The following is a 16689-nucleotide window of genomic DNA, read 5'->3' on the forward strand; positions in this document are numbered from 1 at the left end:
AAGAATGTTACAGCCTTGTTCAACAATGTGGAATGAGGAAGACATAATCCACATGTCCATCTACAGGGTCGCTGACTCGTTTTCAGAGCATCAACCCTGTTTTATTGATGAATTAATGGGGTTGTTGTTGGACATTGATGATGGACATAGGGGTGGCTATAAACTGGAATGAAAGGACCGTTGACTAAGGCAAGAGACAGGCAGATGTCATGGTAGGGACAGGTAGCCTTGGATCTGGGAGAGGGCTGGATGGCTGGGGGTAGGGACAAGAGTTGCTGAGGAGTAATTAGCAGCTGGAGCCAGGGGCAGGGATGACATCACCAGGGGATTGCCAGACCACAGCCATGCTTGGAGACAGGTGCAGGGAAGTGAGGGGGGCAGGGTAGAGGGTGGATCACCCCAGGCACCTCAATCTCCCCACCCCTGCAGTCAACTTCTGTCATCTAACCCAGAGAAATGCTCTGGTTCTAAATTCTGGGGTTCTTAGGTCCTACAAATTCTGCTGGGTATACTAGCACCTTGCCCTTTCCTGGAATAAGACATAGTTGACAAAAAGGCATGTCCAACAGCCTCATAGCTGCCTTCCCTATGCCTGGCCTGCAGCTCCTCAACGCTTTCTCAGTCCAACTGGAATCATTTTCTCTTTAGGGAACCCAGGTGTCTTGCTCCCTCCGCTGGGGAGCTAGGAGAGAAAATAGTTCAGGGAGGGAGGGGGCAGTGCCCTACAAGGCTGGGCCTGGGCAACAGCTGCCCACATGGTCCTCTTGAGCTCCCCCAAAGGCGCTGCCTCAGCACAAGTGTCCATCTGGGTCCCCGGGTTAAGTTACTGGTAAGGGGACCCAGGGCTCCCCTCCTCTCGACCTTCTGGCCTTTTCAGCAGACTCAGGGTTTCTAAGGCAGGGAGGAGTATCTTGGGAAAGAATGGGGTGGGGCAAAGGAAAAGACCCTCAGACGGGGGAATTATTTTTCTTCCTCACAGTATATAATAGGCTGCCTAGCCGGGCGATGGTGGCGCACGCCTTTAATCCCAGCACTCGGGAGGCAGAGGCAGGCGGATCTCTGTGAGTTCGAGACCAGCCTGGTCTACAGAGCGAGTTCCAGGACAGGCTCCAAAGCCACAGAGAAACCCTGTCTCGAAAAACAAAAAAAACCAAAAACAAACAAACAAACAAAAATAATAGGCTGCCTATCTCTGCCGTTTTCTGGACCCCAGTTTCTTTAATCTTCAAGCCTACAGAGGCACTGAGGACGCCACCCTGAGCAGAATGCATAGCAGAGATGGGAAAGAGTACGAGATGGTTCTACACCACACACGGTGGTGTGCCTGGCATGTTTCAGGATTGGGTCTAGGGATACTTAACTGGAGAGTGGGGTGGGTGTGTAGAGGGACATAACTTCTTGAGACCCCTCCACTTCCCACCCAACAAGCTGGAGCTCTTGGACCTTGTCCAAAACCTACTTTCACGGGGAGAAGCGGGGCAGTGGGCTCAAAGGAGCTGAGGGAGGGAAGAGGCCATTAGGAACTCCAGAAACTCCTTGACATCCTAAATCCCACCTGAGGACTCCCAGCCTTCCTTCTAGCCCTGGGGACAGCAGAGCCTGGACTGGGGAGTGGCAGTCTAGATTAAAGGAAGGCTCTGTCCTTGAACTGCCCAGGTACCCGGGAAGGACTGCCTGGCCTCTCAGCCTCAGTTTTGCCTTTGGGAAATGGGTGAGCACTCACTTTCCGCTGCTGTTTCTCCCAGGCCGGGTCCAACAGCAAGTCACGGTCCCAGTCCTCCTCCTGTTCCATGTACTCGCCGCCCCCTCCGCCCGAGAAGGGCCCCTCCCCGGCCCCCAGACCCTCGGGCTGCATAACCATCATCATCTTGCTCAGGATCTTGGCTCTGCTCTGCTCCACTGGGCGAGTTCTTGAACGCTCAGGCCGGGTTAAGTAGGGCCCGTCCCAGCCCCAGATCAGATTCGTACTAAATATGGGGGAGGTGGGTGGGGCCAGATAGGGGGCGAGAGAGCTTGGGTCTGGACCAGAGAAAAGATTGCTCTGGAGTCAAAGATTGCGGAATCGCGGGGGATGCTGAGTGACTACTGGCCTTCACAGAGGGTTCGCATTTCAGCTGTGGTTAGCTTGCTGTGTGATCTCGAGAGAGTCATGGACCTTGTCTGTTTCCTCGTCTGTAAAGTGCAGTCCAGGTGGTGGCTGCAGACCATCTTAAAAGCTGCCCTTTGGACCTGAGTCTGCCCTCCTTCCAGCACTGCGCGCGAGAAACAGACCCTTATTTTTCTCTCACAGTAAAGCTGTTTGGAAAGTTTTCTGGGGTGATGGAGACACCCGAGCTTGGGGCCAGATGATAGGACCAGCCAGGTCTATTAATACCGGGGTGGCTGTAGAGGGCTGTGGGGAGAATGTGCTGAGCCAGGAAACCCCGACGCCACGGGTGCTGCAACCCAATCCTCCCGAAGTGGCAGCCAGCCAATCCAGGGGGCGTGGCCCTCGCTGCACGCTGGGCAACCACTTCACGTTGACACTGGGCGGCAGCACCAACCGGATTTCGAAATGTTTCGGCCAGCCAATCACTTCTCTGTGTCTGTGGACCCTCCCTGCGAATCTGAGCAACGCACCCTTGTAGATATCCCATTGGTCGTGGCAGACGCCCGTCCGCTGCTATGCCCTCCCCAATACGGAAGCGGTGGGGTCCCAGCAATCTGACGGCTGGTGGGTCGGAACCATGGGGGAGCCCTGGGTGGCTCGGGGCGCAGAAGGAGCGCCCACGCGACTGCCGCTGGTGCTCACCGCGCTGTGGGCCGTCGCCGTGGTCTTGGAGCTGGCCTATGTGATGGTGCTGGGGCCCGGGCCGCCTCCGCTGGGACCCCTGGCCCGGGCCTTGCAACTGGCGCTGGCTGCTTATCAGCTTCTTAACCTGCTGGGCAACGTGGGACTCTTCCTGCGCTCCGATCCTAGCATTCGGGGCGTGATGCTGGCTGGCCGCGGCCTGGGCCAGGGCTGGGCGTGAGTGTCGGGCACGGGGGTCTTCGGGTGGAAGGGGGTTCGGAGGGTCAAGGTGAGTGGGGGCGCTGGGACCAAGAGAGGCCCCAGAACTTGAGTTGTCAGAAACCAGATGACATTAGCATTCGGGCTGTTAGAGCCAAAGAATTCCTTTAGAACCTGGCATTCGCTGCTTATTCATTTAGATGCTGAGCGGGCACTGTTCCGGAGACTCAAGTAAAAACAGATGTCCGACCTCCTGGAGTTGATTTCAGTTGCGGAAGGAGCAGATACTAAATTATAAGCCCAATAAATAAGCTAATTGTGTAAAAGTGATGGTAAAAGATGATGTGAAAAAATAGGTCAGGCTAAAAAAGGCGAGGAGCGCAAGTGTCAGTTGTTTTTGTTATTTTTGTCTGTATTTATGATGTGTGTCCAAGTCCAGGTGTGGGTGCTACGACGCACATGTGGAGGTCAGAGGACAACTTTTGGGAGTTCTGTCCTTCCATTTGGGTTCTGGAGGCTGAATGGGTCATCAGGCCTTGCAGCAAATGCCGTTAACTACTGAACCATCTCCCCAGCCCAGAATTTCAGTTCTAAATACATGGTCAGTTTTCAGCACAGGATCGTTAGGTGATGGATTTGTTAATTAGCTCAATTTAGTTAACTCACATTTTACTAAAAACCCACGGCATATGCAAATATGTTACGACTAACTCTTCATTTGCAAGTAAAAACAAAAATATAAAAGTAACCAGATGGTGGTGGTGCACACCTTTAATCTCAGCACTTGGGAGGCAGAGGCAGGTGGATCTCTGTGAGTTCGAGGCCAGCCTGGTCTACAAGAGCTAGTTCCAGGACAGGCTTCAAAGCTACAGAGAAAGAAACCCTGTCTCGAAAAACCAAAAAAAAAAAAAAAAAAAAAAAAGAAAGAAAGAAAGTAAATAAGTGGTCAAGGGGGACCTCATTGAGGCATTTGCCCTACGAGGTGGTAGAGTTAGCCACTTGGGAAATTTTGAACTGGTTTCTGGGAGGAGGAAACAGACCACCAAAGGGCAGAGGCCTCTGTCTGTCAGAATATTCCAGAGTGGAGAGAGGAAAAGAGATGTTAGTGGCAGAAGCACTTCCAAGTCTTTGAAAACTTTATTTTTCAGTGGGTATGCCTCCTCAGACCTGCAGTGCTAGAGGTCATGGTGCCTGGCAAGGCTGTTCCTGCTTCCCCAACATGGCCTCTGGGGCTGAGGTTGGGCGTGGTCTGGGGAACTAACTAACCTGTGGTTCTTCCCCCTCCCCCATCTCTGCAGTTACTGTTACCAGTGTCAAAGTCAGGTGCCACCGCGTAGCGGGCACTGCTCTGCCTGTCGTGTGTGCATCCTTCGTCGTGACCACCACTGCCGCCTACTGGGCCGCTGCGTGGGCTTCCATAACTACCGGCCCTTCCTGTGCCTGCTGCTTCACGCTGCTGGTGTCCTGCTCCACGTGTCGGTGCTGCTAAGCCCTGCCCTGTCAGCCCTGCTGCGGGCCCACTCAGCTGTCTACACGGTGGCACTCCTGCTGTTGCCCTGGCTCATGCTACTCACAGGTGGGGAGCTTTCTGAACCTTGCAGCAGCCAGAGACCCTTGCACTGTGCTGGGGACCAAGGTCCCTTTCCATTGGAAGTGGGGTGTCCAGCTGGTTCTCTTGGGCAATGCTCTGGGGACCCAGCCCTAGTGTCATTTAGGGAGAGAGGGAAGCCTCATACCTAACTGAGTGTGAAGAACTGTGCTTTAGGCAGTGGTGGTGGTTTATACTTTTAATCCCAGCATTTGGGAGGTAGAGGCAGGCGGATTTCTGGGAGTTCGAGGCCAGCCTGGTCTACAGAGTGAGTGCCAGCATAGCTCCAAAGCTATAGAGAAACCCTGTCTCATAAAATTGAAAAACAAAAACAAAAACCCTGTGCTTTACATGGGGCTCCAAGACAAGAACAGAGTTCTTCCTGCAGAGTCAAGGATCCCAGAGCTTGCTACAGAGGAGGAAAGGCTAGTATGAGAGCTCGTTGGATGTTGAATGCTAGAAGGTTATCTTAGGGGAGATGAACCTAAGTCCTCTGTCCCAGATACCCCAGTGTCTGGAAGCCACTGAGGTGCTCACATTGGTCTCTTTACAAGCTCTTCCATACACTTCTCCATGGTTCTGTGTCTTCCAGGGCTAGGTGTTTCTCTGCAGCTATCATAGCCTACTTCACTGTTCCCTGTCACTGACTTGGGCTCTGGGCCTGTCAGTCCTGGGATCTGTTGAAACTGAAAGCACCAAAACTGTCAGCAATCCTGTTCATGCCTAGATGACTTACTTTGCCTGTGCTCCCTCTGTCCCTCCCTACACAGTCTTGCTATGAAGCCCAGGCTGGCTTTGAACTCACCATCCTCTTCCTCAGCTTCCAAGTACTGAGGTTGCAGGCATGTGCTCACTCTTGGCTCCCATTTCTAGGCCTCCATCTGTGTTTCACTTCGCCAACTCTCACATCCACACCTACTTTGTTGGTTGGTTGGTTGGTTGTTTTTTTGGTTGTTTTTTGAGACAGGGTTCTCTGTAGCTTTGGAGCCTGTCATGGAACTCACTGTGTAGACCAGGCTGACCTCAAACTCACAGACATCCACTTGCATCTGCCTCCTGAGTGCTGGGATTAAAGACGTGCACCACCACACGCTGGCACACCTACTTCTTGTTAGAACCCAGAATGTTTCATCTCCATTAGCCATCCCTTTTTGTTTTATTTTTTTTTCTTTTTTTTAATGTGTTTTTCCTGCTTGTATGTCTGTGTGAGGGTGCTGAATCCTTGAGTTATAGACAGTTGTGAGCTGCCATGTGGTGCTGGAAATTGAATCCAGGTCCTTTGGAAGAGCAGTCAGTGCTTTTAACCACTGAGCCATCTCTCCAGCCCCCCATCCTTTCTGGGCCCTCCACCTTCTGTCCTTTCTGCATGGTTGTTACCTTCCTATTCATCTTGCCTGTCCCATCTTCACTGCTGCTGTCTTCAGGGGTCCTTCATTTCTGTCTTTATCCTGCCACTCTCTCAAGCATCCCAGCTCATCTTCCTTCCCCTGGCTACTGAAGCAGCCAGATATACATGATGCCGTATGTTCGTGGCTAGGTTCACCTTGTTCTCCATTTGAAGCTCAGGTGGCAGGAGCATTGAAAGTTTGTGGCCAGCCTGGGTTACATATAGGGCTGAAGGTGAGTCTGAGCTGTGTATTTTTGAGATTTTTATCTCTAAAACAGAGAACAACAATGTTCCTGTGTTCAGCTCTCCCTGGTGGGCTCAAGGACCCACAGTTTTTGAAAGTTGACACCCCCACCCCCTTACTGGAGGCCTCTGCTTGTTTTGTCCATTCCTCTATCTGTGCCCCAGCTCTCTTCATTGTCTTTTTTTGGGTTTCCCTACCTTTTATAAACCTGTCCTTATTTTGCAGGTGTGCAGCTGCTTTCTCCCGCCTCCTGCCTCTCCTTGCTCCCACCTGGCTCTGCTCTGCATGCCCTCCTACAGAGGCCAGAAAACCCAGCTCTCATCTTGCTTCTAGAGGACCCCTCAGGCTCAGGGGCTTCCAGTGCTGCAATCTTGATATGCTTTGCCTTTGGCCTACAGCTCCGACTTCAATATTTCCATCTCTTCCCTCCTTTTTGGTCTTCCTTTCACCTGGTCTCCACAGACTTTGTACCCTCTCGTCTTCCTCCACACACTCTGGCAAGTCTGGCTGCTCTTGGAGCTCCTTCCTCCAGGTCTTTACTGCGCACACATCTGCTGGGCAACAGGACTGCTTCATAAACAGCCAAATCATTGACTCTGTCTAAGAGTCTCTCCTGGACAGGATGTTCTCTCCCCCTTTCATGAAAATAGATGAAATCATTTTCTCTACCCTTACTATTTTTTTTTGCAGAACATTTCTGCCATGGTTTGGGGTGGGTACGTGTGTGTGCGCGCATGCAAAAGTCAGAGAAAACCTTGGGCACCTTCCACCTTCTCTTTGAGACAGAGTCTCTCATTGGCCTGGAACTTTGACAAGGTGGCCAGACCAGCTAGGCGACAGACTATCGGGTCTGCCTGTCTCTGCCTCCCATTCAGTCATCACTGGAATTACAGCTATATGGTACCACGTCCAGATTTGTATGTGGGTCCTGAGGATCTGCTTTCAGGGTCTCATGCTTGCAAGGCAAGCAGTTCACTGAATGAGCCATCTCCTCAGACCAAGTACTCTTTTACTGATGCAAGACATCATTTTAGTCATTTGGAAGTGTACATTTCATAGACTAGTGTTCTAAATATCTGTATTTAGTATGTAGTGCAGTGCAGCCATTACCACTGTCTAATATCAGACTATTTTCACTCCATGGAGAAATGCAGTGACAGTCAGCAGCCCTCTGGTGACGTCCTAGAGCCCTCAAGCCTGATGGTCATTTGTCCATTCAAGACAGCTCACAGAGATCACATCCCACAACCACGGGCCATTGCGCCTGGCTTCTTTCACTTAGCACAGTGTTTCATGGCCTCTGGTGGTCAGTTCAGCAGGAACTAGCTGCCTGCTGAGGCCAAGATGGTAAAAGATGCTATTCTTTTCCATGTAACATGGATCCCAGGTGTAACTGAGTAATTGAACTTACAGAATGGAGTCCAGGCAGGATTTGGGTTTGGGGAGGCCAGCCAACTACTATCTGAGACCCTTTTTGTTTTCTCCCCACAGGCAAAGTGTCTCTGGCCCAGTTCGCCTTAGCTTTTGTGGTGGACACATGTGTGGCGGGTGCACTGCTGTGTGGTGCTGGACTGCTTTTCCATGGGATGCTGCTGCTGCGGGGCCAGACCACATGGGAGTGGGCTCGGGGTCAGCACTCCTATGACCTGGGCACCAGCCACAACCTGCAGGCAGCCCTGGGTCCGCGCTGGGCCCTAGTCTGGTTCTGGCCTTTTCTGGCCTCCCCTTTGCCTGGAGATGGGATCACTTTCCAGACACCAGCTGATGTGGGTCTTGTGGCTTCTTGAGTCCAGGTAGAGCTAGAACTGACTAGGGAGGAGGGGAGCAGAGGAGGGAGCCGAAGAACTTGCTTTCAGCTTCTTGCCAGCCGCAGGAAAGAGGCCAGGTCAGCCCTTCGTGCCTGTAGTGTGCAGCTCTAGCTCCCTCCTTGATCCTGCCCAGTGTGGCCTCTTCCATATCTAGAGTTCAGACACTGCAACTTGGCCCCTTTTGACAGAGGAGGGTCTGGCAAGGGGTCTACTTGGCCTGCCTGTCTGCCCCTCTACCAGGCTGGTTCTTGGCCTCCCCAGTCTTTACTGGGTTCCTATCCCTCACTTCATCATTTTGCTTGCTGTTTTCCAGTTCCCATGCTTGTCAGGCCTGGAGACTACAGAAGACGTGAGACCCTAATGGGCGGGACCCAGGCCAGGAGAATTCAAATGTGCTCTAGAGGATAGCACTCCAAAGAAACGTCTCTGCAGCAGGGATTTCCAGGGAGCTATTGTAGCTCTCCTGTATGTGGGTTCAGAGTTAGGATCGTTGTTTTGTAAGAAACATAAAGCTCTGCTAAGCCATGTGACAAGACTGTGGGGAAGAAATGTAGACTTTGCTGGTCTTAAACTCAAAGAAATCCACCTGCTTATGCTTTATACTTTCTGCTTTTTGTTTTGTTTTTTGTTTTTTGTTTTTTTTTTTTTGAAACAGGGGTTCTCTGTGTAGCCCTGGCTTTCCTGGAACTCACTCTGTAGACCAGGCTAGCCTCTAAATCAAGAGATCTGCCTGTCTCTGCCTCCCGAATGCTGGGATTAAAAGTTGTGCACCACCACTGCCTGGCTTTGCTTCTGCTAAGTGCTATGATTAAAATATTCACCACCATGCCTGGACTAAGAGGTTAGATTTGAACCCAGATCTTTGAATCTGCTTTACTTTTCAGAGCTTAACTGAGTAGGAGAAACATGAAGGCAAAACCAACTAGCTTCCAGCTGTTCCAGAGCCTGTGAAGGATGATTTTAATATTTATTTGTGTGTGTGTGTGTGTGTGTGTGTGTCTGTGTTCATGAGTGTGCTTTTGTACATGCATGGGCATGCATATGTGGGTGCCCTTGGAGATCAGAAGAGGGCATTAAATCCCTTTGAGCTGGACTTACAGGCTGTTGTGGGTACTAGAAACTAAACTTGGGTCATCTGTAAGAGAAATATATAGTCTTAACTACTAAGCCATCTCTTCAGCTCCCCCTTTTTTTGGTTTTAGAACATTTCTATTATATTATTACTATTTATTATCATTGTTATTATTGAGATAGGATCACCTTTAGTATCCCAGGCTGGCCTGGAACTTTCTGTGTAACCCTGGCTTCCCTGGAACTCACAACAAACTGTCTGTCTCAGATGTCAATCAGTGGGAATTGTAGGTGTGGTGAGTCAACACAGCTGGCTTTCAGCGTACTGTAGAAATAGGTACACAGCTAAACATGACTGCTTCAGTACCCCGGCATCTGTTTGCCATTAGACTCACCGAATAATAGAGAAGTAAAAATAATATAAATTTGTAAAGGGAAAGAAGACAGATGTTTGTATACCAAAGAGCCTGACAATGTTTTGAAACATGACAGGTTGGGAGCTTGTCTTAGCAGAGAATTAAAAATCAAAATTACATGTTCCTAAAGAGAGGGGAGGGTAAGCAAGGCAGAACTTCCCCAGCACTAGGAAAGGCGAGGTGAGGCGTCGGGCTAACCTTGGATGGGGTATTGGACAGTTTGTATCAGGAGAGATGTGAGCTGCTCCTCTCCACAGACCTCACCCACCCCTGCAGCCACCCTTCTGGAGTTTGGCGGTATCTGGGATGTGGTGGTAGGGTGATAAGGAAGACAGATTGGACCAGAGAAGCTCTAGATCTCAGGGGCCACAGAAAAGATAGGAATAGGGACTGGGTCACAAATAGAGCTAAAGCCACAGAAAATGTTGGCTGTCGCCTGCAGATAATCATATGCCCTGTCCCCAGGATCCTACCCTCCTGGTGGTCTTTGCCTGAACTTAGAGGTCATTGCTTGCCACTCAGCATGCTTTGTTACTTTTAAGAGATTAGAAACACATGTGTTGTGTGTAGCAGATCTTGTGTCCTCTTCCCACCATGCTGCAGAATATCTAATTTCCATGTGTTTTTAAGATGTGAAAGGCTCCCTGGAATCCTCACCACAGCTTGTCTGAAGTCCCTGCTGTGCCCTCCATGGTGGGAGAGGAGTGTGCCAGCTCTTTAGATTTGACCAATAAAAGCCCACCCAGAAGTAATCAGTGGAACCAACAACTGTGGGCCAGCTTGGTGAAAACCAGCATCTATGTGAAATCCAGCTTTCCGGGTCATGAACAAGGTTTAGCTCCTCAATGAATACTTTCTTAGTTTTTGAGACAGGGCCTCACTTTGTAGCTCTGGCTGACCTAGAACTTACTGTGTAGACCAGGCTGATCTCCAGCTTAGAGATCTATCTGCCTCTGCTGCCTGAGTGCTGGGACTAAAGGTGTGCACCACTGTGGCAGCTTTACATATTTTCAATAAAGTTCTTTCTGGTAAATATGTCTTTTGAGTGGATTCATTTTTGTATTTTATATCTTAGTTATTATACATGACTTATTAAGATATTGCTGAGCACATATAAAGATCACGAGATTTCTTATTTTAATTTATATTTAATTTTGTGTGCATGGAACAACCCGCACCATGCACGTGTGTTGAGGTCGGAGGGTAACTTGAGTTAGTTGATTCTTCCCACATGGGAGCTGTGATTGAATTCGGATTGACAGGTTTGGCAGCAAGGGCCTTTACTGAGCCCTCCGGATGGTCTCTCATTGTTGGTCCCCCCACCCCCGAGACAGGGTTTCTCTGTGTAACTTTGGAGCCTGTCCTGAAACTCGGTCTGTAGACCTGGCTGGCCTCAAACTCACAGAGATCCGCCTGTCCCTGCCTCCCAAGTGGCAGCACTTAAAACCCGAGTCCTGGGATTAAAGGCATGCGCCACCACCGCCCTGCTATTTTAAACTTTTTATGAGTACCTACATGTATGTATGTGCACCATGTGGGTGCCTAGTGCCAAAAGTGGTGGTCAGATCCCCTGAAACTGGAGTTACAGCTGTGAGTCACACCACATGGGCGCCAGGACGGAGTCCAGATCCTTTACAAGTGGTCTTAATCACTGAGCCCCCACAGCCCATTTCTAACTTTAGAGGGAATAGACTGTTTAATTAAATAAGTTTGCTATGTTTTAAATTAGATGCTATTAGGCTACACACATGCAAAAATTAAATGCATCTCTGAAAGGACACTACAAGGACTGAACAGAGGAGCAGAGAACAAAGAAACGGTTTAGAAAAGAAGAAAACTAGGATCAGTTCAGTCCTCCCAGGAACCACTTACCTGGAGCCCCAGAGAGCACAGCACAGCCCTGGAAGAAATGCCCATCCATCACCACCTCACAAAGCAACCATCAGGACCCAGTAAAAGCAGCACAGAAGCCAAAGGACACGGAGCTTTGTCTATAGGAAAGTTATTTCCAGCTTTTGTTTACCATCCGAACTATTACACGTGAGCTGAATGCAGCGACGTCCAGATGCGCATGCTATAAAGACTGGAATGGATTTTAAAAAGAATTTACCCATGGCTGTTTTACCAAATGAGGGCAGAATAACAAAGAAGACATTGAGCCCAGGAATCAGGTGATCTGCCCTGGATAAGGGAAAAGGGAACGCTCTTATAGGAGTCTACAGAAGCAAGGTCTGAAGGAAGTGTCCTGAGAAAAGAACTGAGGTTGGATGGGAAATTTTCAATGGTATATTAAAAAAACTAAACAATAAAAACAAAGTAGATCCTACTGCACGTGCTGGCTTTGGGGGGCCTGGGCAGTTTGGATGCTCAACTTAGTAAACCTGGATGGAGGTGGGCGGTCCTTGGACTTCCCACAGGTCAGGGAACCCTGATGGCTCTTCAAACTGATGAGGGAGAGGGACTTAATCGGGGGAGGGGGAGGGAAATGGGAGGCGGTGGCGGGGAGGAGGCAGAAATCCTCAATAAATAAATAAATTTAAAAAAAAAAACAAAGTAGATACCAATTCTATGAAAGCATGTAAAAGTTCAAAAGTGGTTATTTAGTTAATTCTCAGCTTTACTAAGACTTTCATGTATCAGTATACACAGCAATGTCAACAGGAAGTAAAGATGACCTAAAACATGGAGAGCAGGGTCTCGAGCACTAAAGCCTCATCTATTACAAAAACCAAAAGATAACGTCGGGGCTGGAGAAATGGCTCAGTGGTTAAGGACCCAGGTTCAGCTGCCAGCACCCACACTGGTAGCTCACAACCACCTGGAACTCCAGTTCCTGGGGATCCAAAACATCTTCTGGCATCCTCGGGCACTTGTACTCACAGACATAAACCCACACACATAATTAAAATATTTTTAAATAAAAGTATATATGTATTTTTAAAATAGTTAATAAGATGGGGAATGGGAAGGGGGAGTTGGGGGCGGGGGAAGGGGAGGGAGATGGAACTGGGGTTGGTATGTAAAATGAAAAAAACTTTTTCTAAATAAAAAACAAGCCAGGCAATGATGGTGACACCTTTAATCCCAGCACTTGGATGGATCTGTGAGTTCTAGGCCAGCCTGGTCTACAGACTAGTTCCAGGAAAGTCAGGGCTATTACACAGAGACAAAACAACTTGACAAAAATGGCTGTTGCACAGGATGGTCCTGTGGAAGGAACGGGGAAAGGGCATTTATTTTATTTTAAAATCTATTCCATATCATTGCATGTGTGTGTGCTTCAAATTCGGTATTATGAAAAAAGATACAGACTCTTCTCATTCTTAATGTTCCCAATTTCCTGGTGCTCTCCTTCCTGTGGGTGGGCATTCCGCACTGTTTATGCTCGTGTTCCTTTCTGTCCACACGTTTCTTGCCAATGCACAGTATGACACAGTGCTACAAGGTAGGGTCTTTCCCTTTCTATCATCATGAATAGCTATGGAGAGTCCACATCAAATATTCACAGCTTGACTGGGGTGAAAGGGACTGGAATGTCACCTGACCCAATACACAGCCTGGCCCTGACAGTACAGCCCCACTCAATACCTGTGACAAGGGGCCCGTCACCTTCTTGAGCAGACCTTCCATCCCTGGTAAGTTCTGTAGGTTGGGCTGGGATTTCTGACTGACAGCAACACTCCCTCCTCCTCTCATCTCTCCATCTCCAGTTTGACCTTCTGCTCATTCCAGCAGTGCCTCCTCTGGTTGATGCAGGAAGAAACCCTTTGCGGTGTGCTCAGGCAGTCTGTCTGTAGGGGATGGGTGTAGCGGCTTAAATGAACTCAGACAAAAATTGTAATAATATATACAGCTTTAATTGGGAAATAGACTTACAGAACCAAAAGTTCTAGCGGAGAACAGGAAAACAGAAGGGGAGGAGGGGAGCACACCCGCAATCTTTATAAGTAAAAAATATCCTCAGGGGACCCCGCCCCTGCAAGCAAGGTGATTGGCTGGGTCTCCCCTACAGATGGGCAATATGGGAAGGAGGATGGTCTAGGCCCATTGTCTCTTAGCCTAACTTCCAAGTACTCTGGAAGGGTCAAGGTGGGCAGTGTCATCCTGGGCCCCAAGTGGATTCAGATGCTGTCACTGGGCAGTACTGGCCAGATTGGACCCATTGGTCCTGTGAGCAAAAGTCATGCAGTTCAGTATAGCCTTTTTGGAACGTTTTTTTGCCTTCCTCCCTAGGAGCTGCCAAGCTCTGATGATGTTAGAGCTGTTCGGAATTAATCCAGTTAAACTCTTCTTTTACTGGAGAGAGAAAGAAGCCTGAGGAGGCAGGCCTGAGCTGTGTGCCACACACCAGGATCAACCTGGTCAGACAGGAGAAAATGTTGGTCTCCATGGAGCAGGGCCCGATTCTCAAATTGTTCAGAATGGTCTTTGAGGAGGGCCAGGGGCCGCTGGCATCTAAATACACCTTTGTTTAGTCTTCTCCTTCATTCTAGACCCCTAATGTGCACCTTTTCCAGGGACCTCATGCATATTTTTGCCACGGCACAGAAAACATTCCACCCTCTGGACCGTTTGGGCTAAGTGGATCCTCATAGGTACTGGTTGGCATCTGCTTCTTGGGTCACTTCCCGGGTCCCTGAAATAGTCCGCCTCAAGCCACTAGCCCTAGCTGTGCTATCTAGCTTGGTATTCCATTTCAGGAACGATGTCTCTGGACTCGACTCGAGCATTCAGGGCAGGAGCAGCTGCTGTGTGGGAGCTCTGGCTGCGGCTGGGACCTCCAGCTCCTCACATGGATCCCCTCTACCTCTTGCACTCCTCCTCTGGCAATCTTTGTGGCTAGTCTCAGATTGTGGACAGAGCCCTGTGCTCCTGAGCAGCAAGGTAGAAAAATAGAGCCCCTCATTCCCGAGGAATGCTTAGTACAAGTGCCTGCGAGCTAAGCTGGCAGAAACCTTAAAGGGCAGCAGGGACTCAGTCTCAGCCGAATTCCCAGGCCAATCAACGCCCTGAGCAATTGTGTTCTTGATCTGAAACAGATGAGTGGAAGGAAGGATTGGGCCTCTGCTCACTTTGATCACCTCAGTTCTCTTCCTGGGACCTGGGGAGATTTCTTTAAAGAGCTAGGGAGGGTGGTAGGCAGCAGGAATTGTGGGACAGTGCTCAGGAGGGTTCTGAGGGAGGAGGAGCTGATTCTGAGCATCCCCTGTCTTGTGGCTCAGACCCAGAGGCAAAAGTGGGGAGCAGAGACTGTTTCAGAGAGGAACAGGAAGCTGAAGCCTCAGTACCCCGCTGTGTGGGGGTGTGGCCTGGGGGACACTGGAAGTCACTGGATCTGGCTGGCTCCTTTCTGTGAAGGCTTGAGTGTTGGCCCAGGGCTCAAGCAGCTGCCAGCCCCTCACTCACAGGCATGTTGATGTGGGCACTCAGCAGGGGTGCACTCTGGCCTTCCCGGAGCACCAGCACCTACAGAGAAGACATGGTGGAGGGGGCACACGCCTTGACCTCTCTTCTTTGCTAACACCAAATCTTCTGTCTGTGCTGGCTCAAAAGATAGACTACCAGCCTGTCTGTCATAGGATGGGAAGGCTGGGAGCCTCTGCTGTGCTGACATATCCCATGCAGCCCAGAGCCCCAGAGTCCTGCCCACCCTCATCCTACTGTCTTCCCCAGGATCCCACTTGCTTCTGAAACACCAAAGAGCAACCTACCTTGATCATGTCTGAGATGCCCTTGCTACTGAGACTCTCCACAAAGGTCTCCAGTGGGTAACTGAGTCCTGGCACCAACATAGGAACCTATGTTTGGGAGACAAAAATAAACTCCTCCTCAAAGCTCACATACCCAGTGTATACCCAGTGTTTGGCAGCCTTCACAGCATTTGTGCCTCTCCACTGGGCTTTAGCCTGGGCAGGCATGCCTGGCCAGAGCCAGGGAACAAGGGGAAGGGAGGGGAAGTGCATGGCAGGTCCAAGTGTCTGTGGTGAATCCCAGACCTCTCGACAGCTACCAAGGTCAGAGTTAATTCCTCCCTATTCAAGAGTCTTGGTTATTGCTTTTCCCAACTTGAGGACACCTCAGGGCCTGGGGGAAACCTGAACCTTTGCTTCTGTAGAAAGGGCAGAGCAGTTCCTGTTCTCCAGCAGGAACAGCTGGAAGCAGCATGAGTTCTGGAGCTCCCTACCCTCAACAACATGGGGGAGGGCAGAGGCGGCACTCACTCTGCTCTTTTCCATCCCCTCTGTGTGGCTACCTGGAGTCTCTTTAACTGGGAAAAAGGCAGTAGAGGCAGGAGCTGAGTCTGGTCTCTGGCTTGGGTGGGTCTGCTGGCCACTCCCTTATCTCAACCTAATAGCTAGGGGCACCTTGTCAGCCCCAGTCCTGACTGTTGGAGCCCATGTCAACGTGGAGACCCAGTACCTTGAAGAAGGCCCGGGGCAGGGAATAGAGTGTCTCGTTGTACAAGAAGCAGACCTGCAGCCCCAGTACTGGCCGAGCTGTTGAGGTATTCTGTAGGTGAAGTGTAAGCTTAAAGGTGGGGCCCAGGCCTTGAACCTGTAGAAAGAGTAGATGGAGAGGCCCTTAGGACCTATTGGCAGCGCACACTGAATACCACGCCTTGCCTGCTGCTTCCCCATCGATACTGTCAAGCTAGCATTTTTTTAATTCTGTCCACTTGCTTCTTAAAGAGCACAGAAGCCCAGAGGTGTACAGGATAGCAAAGGCACAGATCAGGGAAGCTCTTGATGGAGTCTAGAGAGTTGAAGTAAAGTTGGCTGGGCACTGCAGCTGTGCCATCAGTGACCTCAGGGCCTGACGGCCTTCTAGGCTCATCCCAGAGGCTCAATGCCCCATTCTCAGGGGCTCTGTAACCCTTTCTTCTTCTGTATCTAGCCCCTCTTTTCAGAAAGGAAACAACTGAAGCTGGAATGGCGGTGCAGGCCTTTATCTCAGCACTTGGGAAGCAGACGCAGGCAGATCTCTGAATTTAAGGCCAGCCTGGTCTACAGAGTGAGTTCCAGGACAGCCAGGGCTACACAGAGAAACCCTGTCTTAGAGAAACAGGGAAGAAGAAGAAAATAAAAGGAGCAAGTAGAATTTGGGAGGCTCTGACAACTCAGGCTCCCTGAGAAGTGACTGGGGCCCTATGGGCCTTGAGATTGCTTGTGTATTCACGTGTATGTCT

At 50.1% G+C, this 16689-nt stretch overlaps 3 protein-coding genes across 3 annotated transcripts in view; 1 reads left to right on the forward strand and 2 right to left on the reverse strand.

Annotated features, from left to right (window-relative positions):
• Actn3 (actinin alpha 3) overlaps positions 1–1867 on the reverse strand; it is a 17318-nt gene extending 15451 nt beyond the window's left edge. Inside the window, exon 1 of the mRNA XM_005351692.3 lies at positions 1724–1867. Coding sequence (XP_005351749.1) covers positions 1724–1867 — 144 coding nt within the window. The remainder of the gene's footprint in view (positions 1–1723) is intronic.
• Positions 1868–2693: 826 nt separating this feature from the next.
• On the forward strand, positions 2694–8620 carry Zdhhc24 (zinc finger DHHC-type containing 24). Its single transcript, XM_005351693.2, has 3 exons — positions 2694–3007; positions 4288–4565; positions 7700–8620. Exons 1-3 carry the CDS (start codon positions 2727–2729, stop codon positions 7993–7995), a joined length of 855 nt encoding a protein of 284 aa, XP_005351750.1. The 5' UTR covers positions 2694–2726; the 3' UTR covers positions 7996–8620.
• A 4798-nt stretch (positions 8621–13418) lies between these two features.
• Bbs1 (Bardet-Biedl syndrome 1) overlaps positions 13419–16689 on the reverse strand; it is an 18730-nt gene continuing 15459 nt past the window's right edge. Inside the window, exons 15-17 of the mRNA XM_005351694.3 lie at positions 15924–16058; positions 15215–15301; positions 13419–14969 (exon numbers count right to left, since the gene is read on the reverse strand). Coding sequence (XP_005351751.1) covers positions 14883–14969; positions 15215–15301; positions 15924–16058 — 309 coding nt within the window. The 3' untranslated portion in view covers positions 13419–14882. The remainder of the gene's footprint in view (positions 14970–15214; positions 15302–15923; positions 16059–16689) is intronic.

This window comes from Microtus ochrogaster, chromosome 8 (assembly GCF_000317375.1).
Source record: "Microtus ochrogaster isolate Prairie Vole_2 chromosome 8, MicOch1.0, whole genome shotgun sequence".
In the NCBI taxonomy this organism is placed as follows: domain Eukaryota; kingdom Metazoa; phylum Chordata; class Mammalia; order Rodentia; family Cricetidae; genus Microtus; species Microtus ochrogaster.